Source organism: Malus sylvestris, chromosome 12, assembly GCF_916048215.2.
Source record: "Malus sylvestris chromosome 12, drMalSylv7.2, whole genome shotgun sequence".
NCBI lineage: Eukaryota > Viridiplantae > Streptophyta > Magnoliopsida > Rosales > Rosaceae > Malus > Malus sylvestris.
The window spans coordinates 6155697-6176331 of NC_062271.1; the positions used below are offsets into that span (position 1 = coordinate 6155697).

A 20635-nucleotide genomic window follows, 5' to 3' on the forward strand; every position below is an offset into this window, starting at 1 on the left:
GTGATACATTGTTTGACAAAATGTTAGCACCAAACTTAAAGTCTAAGTGGGTAATTGATAAAACTGTCTCTCTCGGTGGCAAATTTACACACCTTTGAAAATTCAGGTGGTATCTACACAAATTTCCCATTTTTGGGTTTTTTCGATTGGTTTTTGTAAACTGACGTAAATGCCATTGGTGTAGTGATTAAACTACAGGTATGCCACTACACTGGGATGATAACCGGCCCGCGGATCTGGCAAAACTTTGTTTTCAAATTGTTTTCTTTCCTTTTTTTTATTTTGTTAGAAAAAATATATTTTTTTCGTGGGGTCTCACCTCTCACATGATTCATCTCCCTATCAACAAATTGTCCTTTTTTATTTGGTCAAAATATTAAAAAAACAATTGTCTTTTTCTAAATTTCTCTAATTTCTTTTTGAAATTAAAAAATAATAATAATTAAAAATGATTGAAGGCTTTTTAGTGATGACGACTTCATTTAGTAATATGAATTTAAAATGTGATAGGGGCATTGATCGATGTGAAGGGTGCAATTAGAACCGCTCTTTACGCGCACTGTGAAAATCAAAGTATTCTATATGGAGTTAAGGCAGGTTACACCAGTAAATTGAAGCAGTGTAAAGTCTTTTTATACTTAAATTTTAATTAGAGTAGTTTAAAATATTCAATTTCACTTTGTCAATACAAAAGTTTTACAAGCCACTGGGGTTAGCCTAATGGTGAGGGTGGATATTTTGATGATTAAGAATAAGCTAGGTTCAGACTTTGAATAAGTACTTGACAAATTTTAATTATTATAAAAATTTATGTCAAACTTGAAGATGAAATTGTTAAAACATCAAAAGTTTTTACAACCCCAATTTCTATTCATGATCAACTCTTGCATAGTATGTACACTATTGTTCATAAGTTCATTTGGAAGTACTTTTATAATAGTTGAAAGCGTTTTTGATGAAAATGTTTTTGGAATCAATATATAATAAAAATGTAAGTGCTTTTGGAACTCAAAATATTTTTTTCTAAGAGCTCTTTCAGTCATTCTAAAAGCACTTCTAAACGATTGTTAAAGAGAGCACAATCGATTAGCCACTATAAATTACAAAAGTGCGATTTTTTCTTTTCCTTACAATATTATAAATTGGGTGGAGCAGATTGCATGTTGACCTTAAACTTTAATAAGGGGTTGTATGAAGCTTCCTTTTGGCATTGTAAAGTCTTCAGATTCATGCAAATTGAAATGTATTATATCCCTCATCATGTGCAATGTGGAATGTGCAATGCAAGTGCAAACCTTTTTCTTTTCTTTTTCTTTACAACTTTATAAAATTTATGCATCTAATAATAATAAGCCATACCACTTATCTTCTCCAATTATATCCAACTATTTCAAACTAGTCACAATTATTTATTTTTTTTAACTTAAATATATATAATTATATATATTAATCTTTAAAGAAAGGGATTTCTATTTTTTTTTAAATGGGGATTAGTGATGAGGTTCACACTACATCGAACTTCAACGCTCTAAACCACTTATTTTTCAAGTTGCACCTCATAAATCATCTTTACAAAATATTGGCCAAATCGGAAATATTTGAGGCATCTAATTGAGTTCAAAGAAATTGACGAACACTATGGTCTAAGAAACATTGAAATTTTATCTTAACAATCAAATAGGCAAATGATTTTGGATTAAATTGAATTTTTGTAAGGATAATCTATAAATCGAGACTTATAAAATAAACGGTTCAGATAGTTAAAGTCGATGTGGTTTAGCCCCTACAACTAATCCCTATTTTTTGAGAAATATGAAATCTCTCTCTAGTTAAGGGGCCCACTCTACATGGAATTTCAACCATCTGAATCGTCTATTTTGTATTCACAGATCATCCTTGCAAAAAGTCAATTCAATCTGAAATCATTTGTCTATTTAATTACCAAGATAAAATTTTATTGTTTTTTATATAACAAAGTATTCATTAATTTTTTTGAATCTAAATTAGATGTCTTAAATATTTTCGATTTGGCTAATATTTTGTAAGGATGATCTATGAGATGCAACTTAAAAAATAGACAGTTCGGATCGTTAAAATTCGATGTGTTGGACTCCACAACAAATCCCTATTTAAAAAAAAAATTATGAAAATCCCTTCCCAACTTCCTCTATATATATATTTGAGTACACTTTTTTGGACAAATATATTCGATCATATCAGATGATGATATGAGATCCAACCCTAGAGAACACGTGTGAGTGATGTGGGTAGGTGTAACCATGAAATGTAAAGTTAATCAAAAAACCCTTTTTTTATGAACGGAGGAAATGCAGCAGAGGTAGGAGGGAGGGACGGCATCGGCATGTTGCTTTCCAAGAAACTAAAAAAAATTAAAGGGTCTGAAAACACATGCCGCATGTGAGCAACCGTGGCTTTTGCCTTTCTGTCACAGCATTCGCTGTTCAGGTTGCCTGTTGCCTCTCCATCTCTCTCTCTCTCTCTGTCTAACATAATCTAGAAAGATGATGAATCCCCATTACAACACAGGGAGGCATTCATGGGATGGATGATGGTACAGTTGCAAATTAAAAGATGATGCTGTTGCCACGGATGGGATCAGATTTGACTCCATCAATCCCATCAGACGGTTGGGCTGTCTCCTTGTGGCCAATGTCTCATGTCCAAGTGCTGTTTTTTTATTTGGCCAACAAATTGGGTTGGAAACTCCATTTTTGCTTTATAGAGGAGGTGGAGAATTTTACTAGTAGGGTTGGACACAGTTCGGATTGAGTATTGGCTTTATTGGAAATTATTTGGGTCGGCTAGTTGTTTGGGTTGAAACAAGACTGATCCAATTGTGTCAGGAAACTAAAACCACATACCAAACGAGTAAAATTTGTGAAGCATATTTTATGTGTGTCGATATGAATTGTGATTTTTTTATATGGATCCATTTGATTCGTTTGATTTGTGCTCGCGCTGGATGATGAAAAATTATCATGTTCGGTTCTTTCGAGAGATGGATCTAGAATAATTCATCTATCCTAATAACAAAAACAACCGGAAATGTTTAAAAAAAAGTAGGATTTTAAATGACACATTCTGAAAATGGACGATTAGATTAATAGCTCCGACTGATAATCTAACAACAAAAGCACTTATGACTCCTTATACATAAATAATAAATTAGAAAAAGAATAAAGAATACAAATTGGATGCAAAAATTTGGGGTTTCAACATAGAAATTTCTGCAATTTGAAGTAAGAGAGTGTTTGTGTGTTGAGCTAGACAATGTCATTGATCAAACGCTTGTGCCTATTGTAATGCTTTTCCATGAAAACCTTTGAAGCTCCTTCAATGGTCCTTCTCCATGTCTGCACAATAACATCATCACAACACAGAAAAACCAGTAACATCAATATAAGTTGACTTTTCATTTCCACTTGTAATAAACAATGTATTAAAAATATTCACAAATCTTTATCAACCGTGTATTAACTACTCAAAAAACGACCAAAGTTACTATTTTACTCAAATTATAACACGTAGATTTATTTTTGTATTGATATACTCTAGAAGTAGAACATATCAACTATGAGTCTATTCTAATTATAACACGTGAAAAAAAATACTCCCGTGACTTGTGTTTCGGTACCAATACAAATTTATCTTGTCAATCAATGAAAATTAACACTAAGTTTACCCTCTCAGTACCAATAAAATTTGGTTAGCTGGTAGATTGGACCAAGCTAGTGACAGCTTTACCAACAGGTCCAAAACGCTGCAACACAGGGTTGCTGCAACCCTAAACCCTAGTGAACAAGCTACAGATGATGGGGTTGGGGGATATTGGACCCTCCTCTACTATTGCTGTCTATATGCCTCAGATCACAAAAGAACTGGTGCGGTAATTTTTCGGGTCTTGGGTTTACGATTTAGGACAAAAGGACTAATGACGTATTAGTTTTTCACAAGCGATATTGGAGAAAGGACAATCAATGCAGGACTTCAAAATCTCTTATGTAGTTGTGAGTGCGCTCCAAGGACAGGGCCAGAAATTTTCAGTTGGGTGGGCTACCTAATTCGTTACTAGGTTTAGTTTGGGTGGGCTACAAGGTTTAATTTGAGTCACGACCCATAATAGTTTTGTATGTCGTTATGCTCTTTATAATTATGATTCTTAATTACTTAAGTTACAAGTCTCGACAATATTTTTTTGTTGTTAATGTTTGATTTTTTTTTTTTATAAAAGTTTTGGACTATTTTGAGCATTCAGTTCAACAGATTAAATAGATAATTATAAACTGATACCTTAGAAAGCATTTAACTTTACATTTGAGATCCCAAGTTCGAAACCCTTTCTCCTCTATAGATTGCATCTCGACATATTTTATAAAAATAAACATTTGATGTAATGTATCAATAAAAAATAAAAAGAATCTAACCTTGTGAATTGAACGGAAGAGGGACTTGTTCCTGATATCCGTCGCCCTGAGGTGTGAACCCCTGCCGCCATGAATCCCAATTTTCCTAAACAAGGCCTTGTTTTTAGTCCCAGCAGGAAGCAGAGACCTCCTCTCCACCAATCCAGTAGTCTTCCCATTCGACGGACTCTCACACTGATGATCCCCTCCCCCGTTCACCCGGCTTCTTTTCCGGCGCTTCGACACCCTCACCACCATCCGTTTGCTCGCCGGAGCATCGGCCTCGTCCCCAGAATCGGCAAATTTCCTCAGCAGCTCGTCTGAAGACTTCTTGGTTACATGTTGGACACTAGCACAAGTAGTAGGAGTTGCAGTAGTGAGAGATTCCATTGTAAATTTGTAAAATTGTAAAATTAGAGAGAGAAAGAGAGAGAGAGAGAGAGAGAGAGCATGCAAAATTGCAATGTGGATTATAATGCATGTTTTTGGGTTGGAGTAATCTGGTGATTAATAATGTACGTACACCGTATGTGTGAGAAAATGGAAATGGACCGTTGGAGTTAGTGAATTATTATTATTTGAATAACTGGGGGAGTGAGGGGAATATAGCCGTTATAAGAGACAAAGAGGAGCCTGGAGGTGCAGTCTATGTATGTTATTATCTGATGAGATATATATGGCAGATTCTCTGCCCTTTTACTTTCCGTGCCCTCTTGTTTGTGTGATTACAGTTAAGTCACGTTAATATTTTATATTACTATTTATTTTTGTCTTATTATATTTATAAAAAAAATAATATAAAATGTTGACGTGGCTTAACCGTGACCACACAAAACAAGAGGCAGATTCTCTGCCCTCCCACTTCCCGTGCCCTCCTGTTTTGTGTGGTCACGGTTAAACCACGTCAACATTTTATATTATTTTTTTTATAAAAATAATAAGACAAAAATGAATAGTAATATAAAATATTAACGTGACTTAACCGTGAAGGGCAGAGAATCTGCCTCCATATTTCCTTGACAAAAATTCCACTTTCAATCCTGACAAGCATTTGCAGTGTTGGTTGCAGATGCGGATGATGTGGTGACGACGAAGTTGGATCTGGTTCCGGGTTTTGGACAAGCAACGGTAATAATCTGGGTTTGGTGAGAAATTAGGCCACAATCTGTCGTTTTGATCGATCTGTTTTGAGTCTAAACAGATTTTAATCCAATTTTTGCACCACTCTCACCCCCTGGAACGAACTTGTTCAACCTCATGGATCACAAAATTATAATTTTTCAGACAAAATTCCCCTTCTCTTTTTAAGGGATAGTAGTTGACTCTGCATGTAAGGAATCGTTCCTCTTTAGATGACGGTGTGTCATTATTTTATTGTACAAATCTTGTAGTACAAACCAATTTTCTTTATCCTTATCTAAAGATCGTCTCTAGCAAAATATATTTAATTTGAAAATTGTTTAACCATCCATGTGTCAAACAAATCAACTTTCGTTTAGGTTAACAAATAACATCCTCGTGATTAGCCATCACCTGGTTTGATTCATATAACGATGGTTTGATTCATATAACTAAGGAAGGTTTGTGATGATTTTGAAAATCTTTTATACCAGGTAATTTAGTATCTATATGCATGAAGATAATCAATTCCGTCGTTGTGGTACGACTCTATAATAGATTTTTTACCACATTCCCCACAACGCCTTCTTATCTTTTCCTTCTCCAAGCTCAAGATTATGGAAGAAGAAGGAATTGGGATCGAATTAACAACTGTTTCTAAACCAAATGAAATTTTCTAGAGAAGATTTGCAAATGATGATAAAGAGAATGAACTGTTTAAATTATGACGTTTGTACAGTGAAATCATTTGCACAATGAAGATAGAGAAGTAACTAAAGAAATCTAATGCCTGAATAATATTTAACACCATCAAAAATTGTATCAGTTGATAAAATTTACATCCCATGTTTGAAACTTGAAAGCCTACTTGAAAATAAATACCATAAAGATTACACCAAAAGCCATTTGTAGAACACATAAGATATTCAACAAGCAAATGTTACAATAAGAAACAAATACACTCTGGCTCCGCAGATTCCATCCATTCGGATTTCTTTTCAATGGATCTCCACAAACGCTGTTAGAGGATGTCTTCGGAAGTCTGAAAATTCGAATTTTAACTGAGAAAATTTCAGCAAGCATCCTAATGTTGGTTTCGGGACATATCAATAGTATAGACTTCTTTCAAGCAAGTTGGATGAGTTAAAAATCCATAAACGAGTTTTGAGTCATCAGCGCTTCTATGACATTACTCCCAGATGTTTCAACTAAAATCAATTAGCATGTCGTGCCATAAAGCATCGTAATTTCGCTTTCTTTCAGAGTTTGTATAAATTGATCTTACAGGAAGAGCCGTCTTTCTAATCTAAACTGAAAGTTTAATAAAATATACTTCTACATCTCAACATTGACCGGAGGCAAATTACGAAGAAGTCAGAACCGTAATTGATGAACTTCGTACCTTGTTATGAGCTGAATTGAGTCCCAAAACTGAGTGTATGGCATTCAAGATTCCCTAAGTTTAACTGTATAATTGGGAAACACCGACATAAGCATGAATGTCAGAAATTATCCAACAGATAGACACGAAAACTCGTCTAACATCATGATGACATCAAAATTTATTCCTCGAGAAGTTTTCAGCATGCTCAAATATCAAACAGCTTACCACAACAGCAATTCCCGTCTCACAGAATTTAGGAATGCTAATGAGTCTCACCATCTGCCCTTCAGTTCCTGCAATTGCAAGTTTGTAGACCATTCAAGTGATGAACATAAAAAAATTTAAAAAAAATTCCATTTTTGGCATGAAAAATATTTTTATTAAATGATGACTGAAGTTACAAGAAAATACCATTTACTAAGCGACTATCATATTTATCCTGATTACCAACAAAGTAAACGTGAGGACAACTCTCGATCAGGAATGGATCCCTGTCCGTGAAAGGATAACACCCTGAAACATGACGATAACAGGAGAAACTCAAACAAAAACTCATGGGAAGATCAAAATTATAAAAGATTGTCCTAATTATTTTCATTGTTTATTCTCAAATTGGAGACGAATTACAGCCAAGCTGAAAATTTCCAAACCAGACAACCACTTTAACATAGCAAATTGATTTGGATGACCAACAAAACTATACAAGCAAAAGATATAATTCATACCAAGGGTATTAGGTGCTGTTGGTGCCAGATGCCTCCACCTCAATGTCCTTTCTATAAAATCAAGTTTATCCTTCGCTTCTGAATACTTATCAAGATCATCTATATTTTGCCCCGATGTTCCAAGAAACCTGAAAACCACAATACGAGTAAGTCAAAATAATTACCCACAAGTAATGCCAAAACAGAAATTTTGATCAACAATGCCAAAGTCAAATTAGATCTACAATTTTATTTTACCTGACATCGTCAAGATCAAAGCAATGAGGATTGGTACATGATCTAAACGTGTTATAAGCCGATGACCCAGGGAAAAGGCATCTGTTCAAAGGCTGAAAGGAAAAGCATATCAGCAAAAAACAAACCTGCTGGGCATGGAAAAGTTGATGTATATAGATCAAACCTGCTGTGGCAAGGCAAAATTAGCAGGGTCATCGAGACCAGGCATGATATCCAAAGGCAAACCTGCAGCAATCTAGAACAAGTAGATTAAAGAGCAGTGTGGTTCATGATAGGAGCACAGATGAGGTATATTGATTAATTAAATGACTAAACAAACCTGAGTCAACAAGATATCCAACTCCTTAATTGGCTCAGACAACCTTGATTGGTCCTTTAATGCTAAATTCTAGCAACAATGAACAAAACAACTATTAAAAAGAAAACTACTAAGTTTTGCTTGTAGCAAATAAACCTATCAGGCATCTCAATTAAAAATTTAAGAAACTAAACTACAAAAGGTTTAGGCTTTCCATTTTATTATTTCAATGGAGATTAAAAAACTTCAAAACTATATTCTTTCACATTGCCCTCTCCACCTACAGTTTATAAGAAATCATTAAAGTTAAACAATTATATTCATCCTTATTATCAGAAAGATCTAAATGGTTTACCTGTCCATTAAGAAGTCCACGAGGAACCTCAATAGAATTTCCAGCAATTACAACATGAACTATTTGTGCTGCAATACCTTGTTCCTATTCAATGTTATACAAAGTTAGCATGTTAAGACACTTCTATATATAATGCACAACACACAATAACGAAGGATAAGACGGCACAAACCTTCTCATCTCCTAAATGTCCTGTTATATGATCAACAAGAAGCTGAAACTGCAGAGGGTTTAAAGAGCTGCTTCCAACACGAAGTCCAGATACAAAAACAACATATTTTCCTTCTCCTGTGTCAAACAAATTAAAATTAGTATAAAATGGTTGAGGTAAAGGTAATAGTGGAAGAACAAGAATACTAGAGGAAATGAGAAACTAAATACAAGACAAACATTGTATAAAAAATAGAAATACAAACAGTAACTTCCTTTTTCCTTTTTACTTGTAATGAAAATGGCATTGTAACTTCCTAGAACTGAGAAAACTTGAAGAAAGTTCAAAGGGGACTAAAAGCCAAGACTCTCCACTTAACAAGCAAAGGTTTTAAGTTGCACTTTCTGTGAATTTAGCTCCTCCTTAAACATATTTTTTTATAGAGAATATTGTCGAACATACTTTTGCATAAATTCGACTTTATTTCAAATGTACATTTCTCACCTATATTATAATTCTAGCATTACTCTCTTTCAATCTCTACAACAGTTTGTAGTATTCAACTTGCATGAATTGGTTTTGATTCCAAAAGTTATTAGACCCTTCTATAATAATTTAAACTATAAGGTGAAAGTCTAAAGAAATAAATGGCCAAGCACAAACATTTCTGCAATGAAGAAAATTTGTAAAGTGAAAAGAGAGGGAGAAAATTCAGATTATACTTGATTTCAGTGGCAATTCTATCTGGGGTGGTAAGCCAGCTTCAAGGACATCTAGGACTAAGAAGTCACCGGCATCAGTCTCCTTTCCATGTAAACCAACAACAGTCCCTATCAACACGTTAATGTAGAATGAGCCATGATGCAGGAGCCAAGTCGGAAATTAGAGTATTTCTAGTTTCTTATGCAGTTTACACATGTACTGTTCATTGACTTTGAGTCCCTGTATGTTACAGAAATAATGCATTAAGTGTCATATATTAGTCTTTAGAATTTCTAACCATGTGGACCCTTCCATATTCATGTACCAATTAGCCTATAAAAACGGCTAACTTTCAAAAAAGGAATGGATACACCATTAGTGGGAGTGACTCCAATACAGCTTTGGTTTGATGCTGAAGGCCAGAGTGACTCCGGATATCTTCTATGTTCCTAGCTATTCCTATTGTCCTACATTACCATGCTTCAAATATATTGATTCATAGTAGAATAGAATGTTAAGCAATTTGGACTCTTCCCGACCATAATCAAAACAGTTCAAATAACTATTTTTCTTTGTTGTAGTATCTTTTTACACAGACCTGTTACATACACAGTAGGTGAAAGCACATTCCCAGAAAGATTAACTCTTCCACTTTCATCTTCCAAAATCAGATGGTCATCCGGGTGCACAAAATTATGAGGCTTGACAAGTGGTGTCACAGATCTCTGTAAAATTTACAGTATTATAAACAAGTGAAGTAGAAAATCTCAGAACTTAGTAATTAACATTGCACAAGTACACTACCGTCTTAGAGTACTCATCAAGAACACAAGGCTTGAGTTTCATGTGCTTGTAGAGGGTTCCAACAATGATGCATTCCTTGTCCCTTTCCAATCCCAAAACTGTGCGAACTACAACACCATACAGAACACCCTATATTTCAGATTGCCATTTTAACAGAAACACAAAACACTGATACTTCACACTTAACATCAATGAAAAAAAAATCCCAATAAGTAGCCAAAAGAAAATCCTGCCTTCATTCTAACCAAATGACACGTACGAAAAGTTGACCCCCATTCTTCCTATCAAAATTATAACTTTCTGCAAACCCCTATTTCAGTAAGAAGAGATTTTGATATGCAGATATCATAAAAAAAAATAAAAAAAAGAAGAAAATAACATGACAATCAATGCAAAAGATTGAAACTTTAAATTAATTTATACAAAGCCGATTATCTTCCACAGGTGGCCAATTCAAAGACAAATTTACGGGCAACGTGCCATCAACTCCGTCGAGAACGCCATTTAACAAGAAAACCGAAATCTAAAATTTAGAAAATGCTGAAGTAAATACAAAAAATTGAGAACCTGGCAAATGGGGTTTCCAGTTAGGGACAAGGGAATAGAGGAGCGTCCTCATCATATGTAGACGGACGAAGTATATTTGGCTGTACTGTTGACCCCTGTACATTTCCTTCTGAATCTCAAACCTCTCGTCCTACAATTATGTTCATTAACACATAATCTCAAAGAAAATAAAAACCCAATAAACAAAATTTGAAATTAAGAAGTAATTTCATGATAGTTGCTCTGAAAATGTCAGTTGTGGCTCGAAATTTGGGAACGGTTGCTGAGAAACCCTAGAAAAAGAACTGAACTTTCGGATTGAGCAAGAAAAAATTTATACTTTCTCGGCAAACAAACAAGTTGATGTAAGAAGTAAAATTTCTTGACAGAGAGAGAGAGAGAGAGAGTATAGACCAGCAAGGTGTAGGCGGAATGCTTTCTGTGGAGATTCTTCTCCGAATCGATTTCCATGGCTTCCATGGCGGGAAAATAAGAAAGGGCAGCAGAGAATTTCACCGGCCGAAGCTAAGTAGGGCAAACTAAACACTGATTATTCTCGATAAATTTGCTAATATCATGTTGAAAAGAGAAGAAGGGGATGTAGCTCACATGGTAGAGCGCTCGCTTTGCATGCGAGAGGTACGGGGTTCGATACCCCGCATCTCCATATTCCGCTTTTTTGTCAACCTCGTATTTATCCAATGACGAAAGTACCCCTCTCTCGGACGCACACGAGCTTCCCTCGCACCCTTCAACCACGCACCTGTCTCCTCTCCTCTCACTGTAGTATCTGACTATTCAACGCCACTCCGCTTCTCCTCTCTCAGCTCTCTCCCTAGGGTTTCCCTCTCTCCAATGGCGTCCGTGCAGAGCCAGCTCTCTGCCGTTTCTTCGATTGCCTGGCGCTGTTCGTCTCCGTCTTCACCGCCGTCGTCGTCCTTCTCTTCGACCGCTGCCACTTCGCTGGTCCCCGTTGGCAGGTCGCCGCAGCGTCGCCGGAAATGCTCCGGAGTGGGGATGATTCGGCTCCGGCGGTCCGTGTGCCGAGCGATGGTTCAGCAGGCCGTGCCCGGCGCTTCTGCTGCGTATGCTAAGGAAATGGAGAGGCTTTCCGCCAAAGAATCGCTGCTTCTCGCTGTGAGCCTGTGCAATTTTACATAGAATTCTGTTAAGTAGAAGAGAAATAGTTAGCTTTTTGCACTAATTGGTTGTTTAGGAAGTTGAAATGAGAGTCATGGCAATTGTAAGGCACTGTTTGGTTGCTATTTTCAAATTACAAAAGTGCTTAAGTATTAAGACCATGCAGCGGCGGAGCAGTTTTATCCCAATGGGGGCATGATAAAACTATTTCATATGTTGATTATTGGCTAGCTATATATTCATGTGCGATTGTTCATATTTGTACTAAAACCTTTCACAATGGCTTATGTGAGTTTGATTCTCAGATGCAGGTTCAAAATGATCGGGATTACTGAGTTTCATATATGTGTCCCACTATTTTATAGGAACGAAACTCATGAGACCCATATAGTAACAATTAAACTCTCGTTTTCGATCAAATTTTCTACTTGATTGTGTGATGTTGATTTCAATTTTTAAGAACCAAACATTTCAGGTTAATATCGTGGAAGACCTAAGCAAAAGTACCCACTTATTTTTACTCTATCAAACACATGTGATTCATATGTATATGCATATATCTTGGTCCTAGTGCACTACAGTATCTGGTGCAAGCCTTACTTAGCGAGAAGATATCAATCGAATATGGTATTTTCTATTTCTTGAGTTTCTTTGGGGTCAAGAGTGATAACTAGTGGTAGAAACATGATGTTGTTGGGGTCAACAACACCCTAGTGGGACCATGGCAATATAGCTCCATTCAATTTATCTGGAAATTATATATATTTTTGTGTTAAGGTATTAATAGTAAAAGGTCTTGTTGTAGAATTTCTATGTCAAAAAGTTAATGTGAAAACCTTTTGTTTCAGTTTAGGGATGCTGGGGGTTTTGAGGCTTTAGTCACAGGGAAGACAACAGACATGGAGCGGATTGATGTGAATGAGAGGATAACTGCTTTGGAACGAGTCAATCCAACACAACGTCCTACAACGTAAGCGCATATCTGAACAATGCATGACAACACCTTTTCTTTTTGGTTTGGATGAGATGTTCAATGGTTTGTTCAGCTACCCAGGTCGCCTTTTTTGGAAGGTCGATGGAATTTCGAGTGGTTTGGATCTGGAAGCCCAGGTCTATTTGCTGCCAGATTTTTGTTTGAGTAAGTGCTGCACATGTTTATCTATTTCATTGTTTGATTGGTCTAGAATATTTTCTGGGTTTTTATGTGTAATTAATTTGAAGTTTGAATTAAAAGGTAGCTTACTGTATTGTTGCATTTAAGCAATGTTTCTATTGCTGCAGGAGGTTTCCTTCAACTTTGGCTAGTTTGACAAAAATGGAGGTGGTCATCAAGGATGAGAATGCAAAGATTATGGCAAAATTGAAAGTGTTGAACTCGGTATATATTTTTACTTTAAAAGTCCTCAGTCCATTGTATATGTCCAATTATATGATGAAGCACTCAGGGTAAATACCGCACTTGTCACATATCCATGTGAAATCCCAGCTCTAGCACAATTTTAAGGACATTGAACTGACATGAATCATGTTTATGCTATAACAACAGCGTTTGATTAGGGCAAGTTGGTTTATGCTATAACAACAGTGTTTGGTTAGGGCAAGTTGGTTGTGTTTGCACCAGAACCTTGGCTTGCATGTGTAATTTATTGAGGTACCACATCACAAGAGCAGCCAGTAGATCTGTGTAAACCAAATTTTGCAACTTGTTTTCATCCTTTTTCCTGGAAACTTAGGAAAAGTAGCAAATAGCCCATCTAATTAAATTCATGTAATATGGTTGTTAGATACAAATGAAAGTGAGAAAGGGAGAGAGAAACAAGTAAAAGTTTTAGTCTGCTAGTATTTTCTAAGATAAGAAATAGTCAAGCCATACTTTCGATTTAGACATGATGTTACCTATCATTTCTTCTATTTGTCTGTTCTGTTTGCATTCTGATATAATTTTTTTTCTTCTGAGCATTCACTATGAAATTCGTGCTGGTGCTGTGCAGATAGAAGGCAAGTTTACTTTGTCAACCAAGTTAACTGTGGAGGGACCAGTTCGAATGAAAGAGGAATATGTTGAGGGGGTTCTTGAGACACCAAAAGTAATTGAAGAGGCAATACCAGACCAGCTAAAAGGTGCACTTGGTCAGGCCATAAACATAGTGCAACAACTTCCTCTGCCTATTAGGGGTGCCTTTTCCAGCGGGCTGAAAGTTCCTTTAAGTAAGTGTGATGCTTTTCTAAGCCAGTTATTTCCTTATCTTAATTGCATAGTTGAGTCTCAAGCTCCAGTAAACTCCTTTAAACGTGTTGTCAGAATAATATCTGCCATGTTTTGGGCTTGTAATACACAATGAAACAGTACTTGTATATGAAATTATGGATAACCAACTATTGGGATAGAAGATGCTTGCGAATTTCTTTGCAGTCTATGAAATTTGAATCACTTCAATCATCCTTTAAATGCCATAGTCAGAAGAATATATGCTCTTTTGTGGTCAGGTACTATTTAGTATTTACTAAGACAGTATATGAACGTTGGAAACTGGCTATTTGGGATAAAGATGCTAAGATGCTGGGGAGTTCTTTTATCCTATGAATCCTAACCCTCCCTGCATGTTAATCAGCCGTTACGTCTCCTCTCTGTAAATCCAAGGGTGCCAATCGTCTTCTGTGAGGTACTGTTGGGACTTGGTCAAACGTCATAGGCCTACCTTAAAATTTCTGAAAATGTTGTTGCTGTTCTTTAAGTCGTTTAATTTATTTATTTTTTTTATAAATGTACAAAAAGTTTTTTTTTTTTCTTTTGAACAAACGATATTATCTACACTAGGGGTGGGGGAGTGGGCTAAGCCTCACACTGGGCTATTAGTAATGTGATTCAAACTCGCCTTTGGCGAGAATCGAACCTAAGACCTCTCATTTACAAGTGAGGGAGAATACCACTAGACCGTAGTTAATCTTTCGTTTTACTGTAGAAGTTTTCCCTTTATTTCCCTGTTAATTGAATTTAGTTGGAGTTAAGAGAGCTATAAAACATTTGCTTTCCTTGAAAGATGAGCTGCTTTTTCTTCCCTCTCAAATTGATAAATACCTAAGTCTGAAGGGGGACAGTCATTGATGGTAACTATGGGTAGTGGTACGATATCTTGAAGGAGATTTTTCTATCTGTAAATGTAAGTCTCTCATGTTACTCTCTGTCAGTTAGAATTTTTTTCTTGGTTGTCCTAAATACTAAGGTGCTCTAAAGCATGGCCATAACCAGAGAATAAATCTTTTGACTGAGATTCAAACATTGTGGCATCAACCATATTATTACCCACAAGGGTAAAGGAACAGTACCACTGCTGGATAATTGGAAAGTCCCAGTGTGTCAACCTCTGTGCTTCGTGGCAAGGTAGACTAGCAAACATGCCAACCTTTACTCACATTCGAGAAAACACTCCCAACAGGATTGCTTGCTCCAAAATCGAAGAGGCACCGCCCTCCGAATCTCGAGAGCCAGACTCCCAACATGATTACTTTCTCAAAAATCGAAGAGAGGGTAAAGGAACAGTACCACTGCTGGATAATTGGAAAGTCCCTGTGTGTCAACCTTTGTGCTTCGTGGCAAGGTAGACTAGCAAACATGCCCAACCTGTACTCACATTCGAGAAAACACTCCCAACAAGATTGCTTGCTCCAAAATCGAAGAGGCACCGCCCTCCGAATCTCGAGAGCCAGACTCCCAACATGATTACTTTCTCAAAAATCGAAGAGAGGGTAAAGGAACAGTACCACTGCTGGATAATTGGAAAGTCCTTGTGTGTCAACCTTTGTGCTTCGTGGCAAGGTAGACTAGCAAACATGCCCAACCTTTACTCACATTCGAGAAAACACTCCCAACAAGATTGCTTGCTCCAAAATCGAAGAGGCACCGCCCTTCGAATCTCGAGAGCCAGACTCCCAACATGATTACTTTCTCAAAAATCGAAGAGACACCGCTATCCGAATCTCGAGAGCCAGACCCCCAGCAGGATTGCTTTCTCAAAAATCGAAGAGGCATCGTTCTCCGAATCTCGAGAGCCAGATCCCCGACAGGATTGCTTATTCGAAAACCGAAGAGGCACCACTTTCCCAACTTCAAGAGCTGGATCTCCTTGGATAAAGCTTGTCTGTAATCTTCACACGCAACATCAGCTTTCCAGATACCACAGACCACTTTTTCAAAGTGCTCTGACAGAGTTAAAACATGTGAAGCTGGCAGCTCCCACTACCGTGCTATGACCAAGCAGGGTAAAGGAATAACATTATTACTTGATGTTAGGGAGACTCCTATATATGTCGACCTCCATCTCTAACGGACAGGCAGACCTGCAAAAATGCTCAACCCTTTCTCTTATCTGAGAGGGCACTCCCAACGAAGCCTTTCGAAATATTCAGCTTTCTTTCCCCCCGATAATACCTCTGTAAACAAGCTATACTAGAGCAAGAATATCTCATATCATCAGGGTTAAAAGCAAGAGTATCCCATATTATGCTTTTTCACTGTCTTTTCCTTTGGCCTTGTTCTTACCTGCAAGACAAGGAGAAAGAGAGCAATCAGTCAGCACTTGGAATCAAGCTTCCAGCCAGGAACTGACTGCCTGGAACCCCTTACCTGATTACTTACCTGGCATTGCTCTCGAGTACTCATCTTCAACATCTTATGCTTCCAGGGAAGATACCGCATCTCCTTGAGGAACAGATAGGGCAAGTGAGAAGGATACAAGGAAGCATGTGGAGACAAGCGTAACAACACACGTGCCGATACATCCACTACTCTGTCAAAAGCAAAAGTATCCCATATCAGCAGGGTCGAACGTACTCTAGATTTGATGGACTTGTTTTGACCCTCAAATTCTTCAGTCGGCCTTATACTCTGGAGGAAACCAGAAAACCCTCCAGCCCGGTTCAAGAATAAGCCTGTGGAAAGTTACTTCTTCAAAAGCAAAAGTATCCCATATCATCTCTTCTCATTTTTCTTCTCTTTATCCTTCATGCTGCCTGCAAGATAGGGAGAATGTGAACAATCAGCCGGAGCTCTGATTGCTTACCTTGTCTGTCACCTCTTTCAGCAGATCCCCTAGCCCGGCGACTTGGGGGACTCCTACTACATGGTTTGTATCGCGCTTGACCAAGCCTGAAACTACAAGTAAGCTTCAAGTGAAATTGATACATTACCTTGTGCATCTCCACCAGTTACAGATTCCACCCCTGGATGGAGGAAGAGTACTTCCAGAAAAGATGCCACATCTACCTATGAGACAGATAAGGCAAGTCAAGACGATTCCACACTCCGGTACTTAGAAGTTTCGTGGTTACGAGATCATTCTCCCACAATATTTCCTAATGTCATTTGTACTAAATCATTCACTTGTACTCACTAAAGGAGAGATTGAACCTATGTACTTGTGTAAACCCTTCACAATTAATGAGAACTCCTCTATTCCGTGGACGTAGCCAATCTGGGTGAACCACGTACATCTTGTGTTTGCTTTCCTATCTCTATCCATTTATATACTTATCCACACTAATGACCGGAGCAATCTAGCGAAGATCACAAAAAGTGACCGTTTTCGCTACCTAGGATCTATCTTGCAAGAGAACGGAGAATTAGATGGAGATCTCAACCATAGAATACAAGCTGGATGGATGAAGTGTAAGAGTGCATCCGGCGTGTTGTGTGACCGTCGTAGGCCACTGAAGCTCAAGGGAAAATTTTATAGGACGGCAATAAGGCCAGCGATGTTGTATGGCACAGAATGTTGGGCGGTGAAGCATCAACACGTACACAAAATGGGTGTAGCGGAGATGAGGATGCTTCGTGGGATGTATGGGCACACGATAAAGGATAAGATTGGGAATGAAGATATCCGAGGTAAAGTAGGAGTAGCCAAAATTAAAGGAAATATGAGAGAAAATCGGTTCCGGTGGTTTGGACATGTGCAAAGAAGGCCTACTGACGCTCCGGTTCGAAAATGTGACTACGGGACAGAGGTTCAGGGCTGAAGGGGTAGAGGAAGACCTAGGATAACTTTGGAAGAGACCCTAAGAAAAGACTTGAGTACTTGGATCTAACGGAGGACATGACACAAAACCGAGCGCAATGGCATTCTAGGATTCATATAGCCGACCCCACTTAGTGGGAAAAGGCTTTGTTGTTGTTGTTGTTGTTGTTGTTGTATATGTCGCACCTTGCTAATGCTCAATCCGATAACCCTCACCCAGTTTTGCCTTATCTCATTTTTTGCCTATATGCTAACCTAGTTCCATATTAATTGTTTATGTGCTCATGTGTTATTTGTATTAGTATGTGCTGCTCCCTGCTAATGCTCCATACAAGATGATAAATTAAAGCATAACTTTCTACCCTCATCCCATACTGATTTCTCTCTATGTTCACCCAGTTCTTATTATGAATCCATGCTGATCATTTACTTTGTGCATGCAGCTGGAGCTTTTGAGAGACTCTTCATGATCTCCTATCTTGATTCGGAGATACTTGTAAGCATTATACTGCGTATTAATCTTGTGGTTCAGTTTCAATTTGTTTCACATGTGTTTCACTTCGTAAAAATATGACCCTTATCTCACTATGATTAAGAGAATTGCAGGGCTACAAAAAAATAATTAATCTGCTTAGTTTGACATATCAAAACTTGGTGAAACTTAAAACGGGTGGTCCATTTATGCTTTAAATAGTTTTAAAATATAGCTAAATTAATGGTAAAACATCTGCATGAGGAAGTTAATTTGTAGAGGAAGATAAAGTTATTTCCCTTGTCTTGGTGGCAACTGGAATAAACTTTCCTTTCCTTGCCATGGGAAAGAATTGAGAGTCCTCAAGTTTTTCCAAAAATATTTAATCTGGTGCATTTTCATGTGTGTGGTAGAAAGTTTTCTAAATTTTAAAATACATTCGTAAAGAGGGTGTGCAATGGCGTTCTAGGATTCATATAGCCGACCCCACTTAGTGGGAAAAGGTTTTGTTGTTGTTGTTGTTGTTATTCGTAAAGAGGGTGAAACTTATAAATGCATCATGTATGCTGTGTTTTTTTCTTTGTATTCAGAATCCTCTGTTTTCACTAGATACTAGATAGCGACCTTGACTAATTTCATTAGTCTGTGCTGTTTTATTATATGAACTATCTCTGGATATTGCTATAAATAAATCTTACTTAGCATGTAAGATTTTCTGACCGTTAATAAAGTCTATTTCAACTGACGAACGATTGAACACTATTTTCACAAACCCCGCACACAAGTTTTGTAGAGTCAAACTTGGACATTTGAATTTTGAAGGGTTTACCTCATCCAACAGCTTTGCTCATACAGTTGATAGTGAGAGGAGTGATGCATACGTTAGGGGCTATATGTGATACGCTGTTCGTTACTTATAATTGTAGGTGGTAAAGTATTTGGTCTGTGAGTAATGTATGTGCATTAGAAACATTTTCACTCGTCATCACCATATAAGATCGTTTTAATGTTCGATATATTGAAGTTGCTATCGAACTTGCTATGTAGCACGTTGTACCTTATCACGTTTTGAGTTGTTCAACTGGGTTGGTACAGATAATACGAGATGCTGCTGGAGTTCCTGAAGTTCTTACAAGGTTGGAGTCTCCGCTGGAAGAAAGCGTCATAGAGTATGAAAGCTAAAAGGTGCTTTTTATGTAAGATAACTCAAACTTTTCTACTTTTTCCACATATTTTAGTTAAAAAAAACTTCTATATTTACCACTTCCTCTCTTACTATTTCCTTTTTATGTCCCGAAATTCTTCCAAATAATCGGCGACGAAGATATTAAAATTAGTTGAAATGTTTCCGTCTTTATAAAATACTAAAAGTCAAGTCAATGAACCAAACTTTGAGTTGGGTTCGGGTTTGTTGTCCTCGGGAAGTGTTGAGCATTTTTAATATGTTTTATTTTTAGTTGTGTGATTAATTACTAATTAGAGATTAACGGGATAAGAAGAGGGATTATATTTTCTAAATTAAAGGTTGGTGTCAAGTGTGAGCATGTTTGACTAAATTGCACCACGTTGTTTGACTTAGATGTTCTCTATGCTGTCATGTTAATTTCACATCAAGGCTCGCAGCCTCCCAGGCTTGACCTTACATCACCTGGAAGGGCATTCCATTATTTAATTCGGAAAATGATTTTCACGCTCCCGTTTTACTCCTCGTGCACTCTTCTACTTGTTTCTGCACCTTAATCCACCGTTAATTGATTCAATCTTGTGACTAGAAACCCACGGACGGTGCAGACGATGAAAGAGAGTGAAAATCGCTTCCTTTGTTCTTTAGGAAAACTATTGAAAATAGCTTGAAAACTTTGAGTTTTAACGATAAGGGCAAAATAAAGGGTAAAGTGAATAGTAACATTATTGAATTTTTAGAGTAAAAATGTGATTTTTCGTTAAAATGAATAGTATCAGGAACTTTTCATTAAAGTTCCCTTTTTCTTTTTGGTTTGATTAGTCTGTTTTGTTTTCCTTGGCCTGTCACTTTTGATGAGATTTTTTTTTTTTTTTAATCCTGACTAGATTGACTTAAAACTTAAGGAACCTTGGAGGTGTATAATATGTAGTGTAGCTCCAACTTCAATTCAATTTCTATAGGATGGTATGTTATTTTCTTCCTATACCATATACTCAGAAATACGCATTCAAATATGATTCTACTTGATTAGTGGTAGGCTTTTTAGCCGAAATGGTATCTGAGATTGACATAACTTCTT

At 37.1% G+C, this 20635-nt stretch overlaps 3 protein-coding genes and 1 non-coding gene across 7 annotated transcripts; 2 read left to right on the top strand and 2 right to left on the bottom strand.

Annotated features, from left to right (window-relative positions):
* Nucleotides 1–3100: 3100 nt before the first annotated feature.
* LOC126592464 (uncharacterized) lies at nucleotides 3101–4957 on the bottom strand. The gene is made up of 2 exons (XM_050258140.1): nucleotides 4446–4957; nucleotides 3101–3374 (listed from the first exon to the last, which is right to left on the bottom strand). The coding sequence occupies exons 1-2, from the start codon at nucleotides 4812–4814 to the stop codon at nucleotides 3285–3287; spliced, it is 459 nt and encodes a 152-aa protein (XP_050114097.1). The 5' UTR covers nucleotides 4815–4957; the 3' UTR covers nucleotides 3101–3284.
* Nucleotides 4958–6313: 1356 nt separating this feature from the next.
* LOC126592666 (DNA polymerase delta small subunit-like) lies at nucleotides 6314–11291 on the bottom strand. Of its 4 annotated transcripts, none has more exons than XM_050258419.1 (15): nucleotides 11160–11291; nucleotides 10767–10896; nucleotides 10200–10306; nucleotides 9994–10120; nucleotides 9416–9523; nucleotides 8715–8830; nucleotides 8543–8626; nucleotides 8209–8277; nucleotides 8053–8124; nucleotides 7890–7981; nucleotides 7653–7780; nucleotides 7339–7440; nucleotides 7153–7220; nucleotides 6946–7009; nucleotides 6314–6604 (listed from the first exon to the last, which is right to left on the bottom strand). In XM_050258419.1, exons 1-14 carry the CDS (start codon nucleotides 11223–11225, stop codon nucleotides 6950–6952), a joined length of 1329 nt encoding a protein of 442 aa, XP_050114376.1. In that variant the 5' UTR covers nucleotides 11226–11291; the 3' UTR covers nucleotides 6314–6604; nucleotides 6946–6949. The 4 variants fall into 4 exon arrangements, with proteins under 4 accessions (XP_050114376.1, XP_050114375.1, XP_050114377.1 ...); XM_050258418.1 differs by having other exon boundaries at nucleotides 6314–6585; nucleotides 11160–11290; XM_050258420.1 differs by lacking the exon at nucleotides 6314–6604 and adding an exon at nucleotides 6706–6854.
* Nucleotides 11292–11339: 48 nt separating this feature from the next.
* TRNAA-UGC (transfer RNA alanine (anticodon UGC)) lies at nucleotides 11340–11412 on the top strand. Its single transcript has one exon. It is a non-coding gene; the product is annotated as a tRNA-Ala (tRNA).
* An 83-nt stretch (nucleotides 11413–11495) lies between these two features.
* LOC126592668 (probable plastid-lipid-associated protein 13, chloroplastic) lies at nucleotides 11496–19787 on the top strand. Its single transcript, XM_050258425.1, has 7 exons — nucleotides 11496–11882; nucleotides 12734–12855; nucleotides 12940–13023; nucleotides 13167–13263; nucleotides 13877–14093; nucleotides 18343–18395; nucleotides 19467–19787. The coding sequence occupies exons 1-7, from the start codon at nucleotides 11601–11603 to the stop codon at nucleotides 19551–19553; spliced, it is 942 nt and encodes a 313-aa protein (XP_050114382.1). The 5' UTR covers nucleotides 11496–11600; the 3' UTR covers nucleotides 19554–19787.
* The last annotated feature ends 848 nt before the right edge of the window (nucleotides 19788–20635 follow it).

Coding starts and splice junctions, on each gene's coding strand:
- LOC126592464 (XM_050258140.1), bottom strand. CDS start 4,814: ATGGAATCTCTCACTACTGCAACTCCTACTACTTGTGCTAGTGTCCAA. Junction 3,375..4,445: donor TCTTCCGTTCAATTCACAAG/GTTAGATTCTTT, acceptor GTTATTGTGCAG/ACATGGAGAAGGACCATTGA.
- LOC126592666 (XM_050258419.1), bottom strand. CDS start 11,225: ATGGAAGCCATGGAAATCGATTCGGAGAAGAATCTCCACAGAAAGCAT. Junction 10,307..10,766: donor CTGGAAACCCCATTTGCCAG/GTTCTCAATTTT, acceptor ATGGTGTTGTAG/TTCGCACAGTTTTGGGATTG. Junction 7,221..7,338: donor TGATAGTCGCTTAGTAAATG/GTATTTTCTTGT, acceptor TTGCAATTGCAG/GAACTGAAGGGCAGATGGTG.
- LOC126592668 (XM_050258425.1), top strand. CDS start 11,601: ATGGCGTCCGTGCAGAGCCAGCTCTCTGCCGTTTCTTCGATTGCCTGG. Junction 11,883..12,733: donor AAGAATCGCTGCTTCTCGCT/GTGAGCCTGTGC, acceptor CTTTTGTTTCAG/TTTAGGGATGCTGGGGGTTT. Junction 14,094..18,342: donor CGGGCTGAAAGTTCCTTTAA/GTAAGTGTGATG, acceptor TTGTGCATGCAG/CTGGAGCTTTTGAGAGACTC.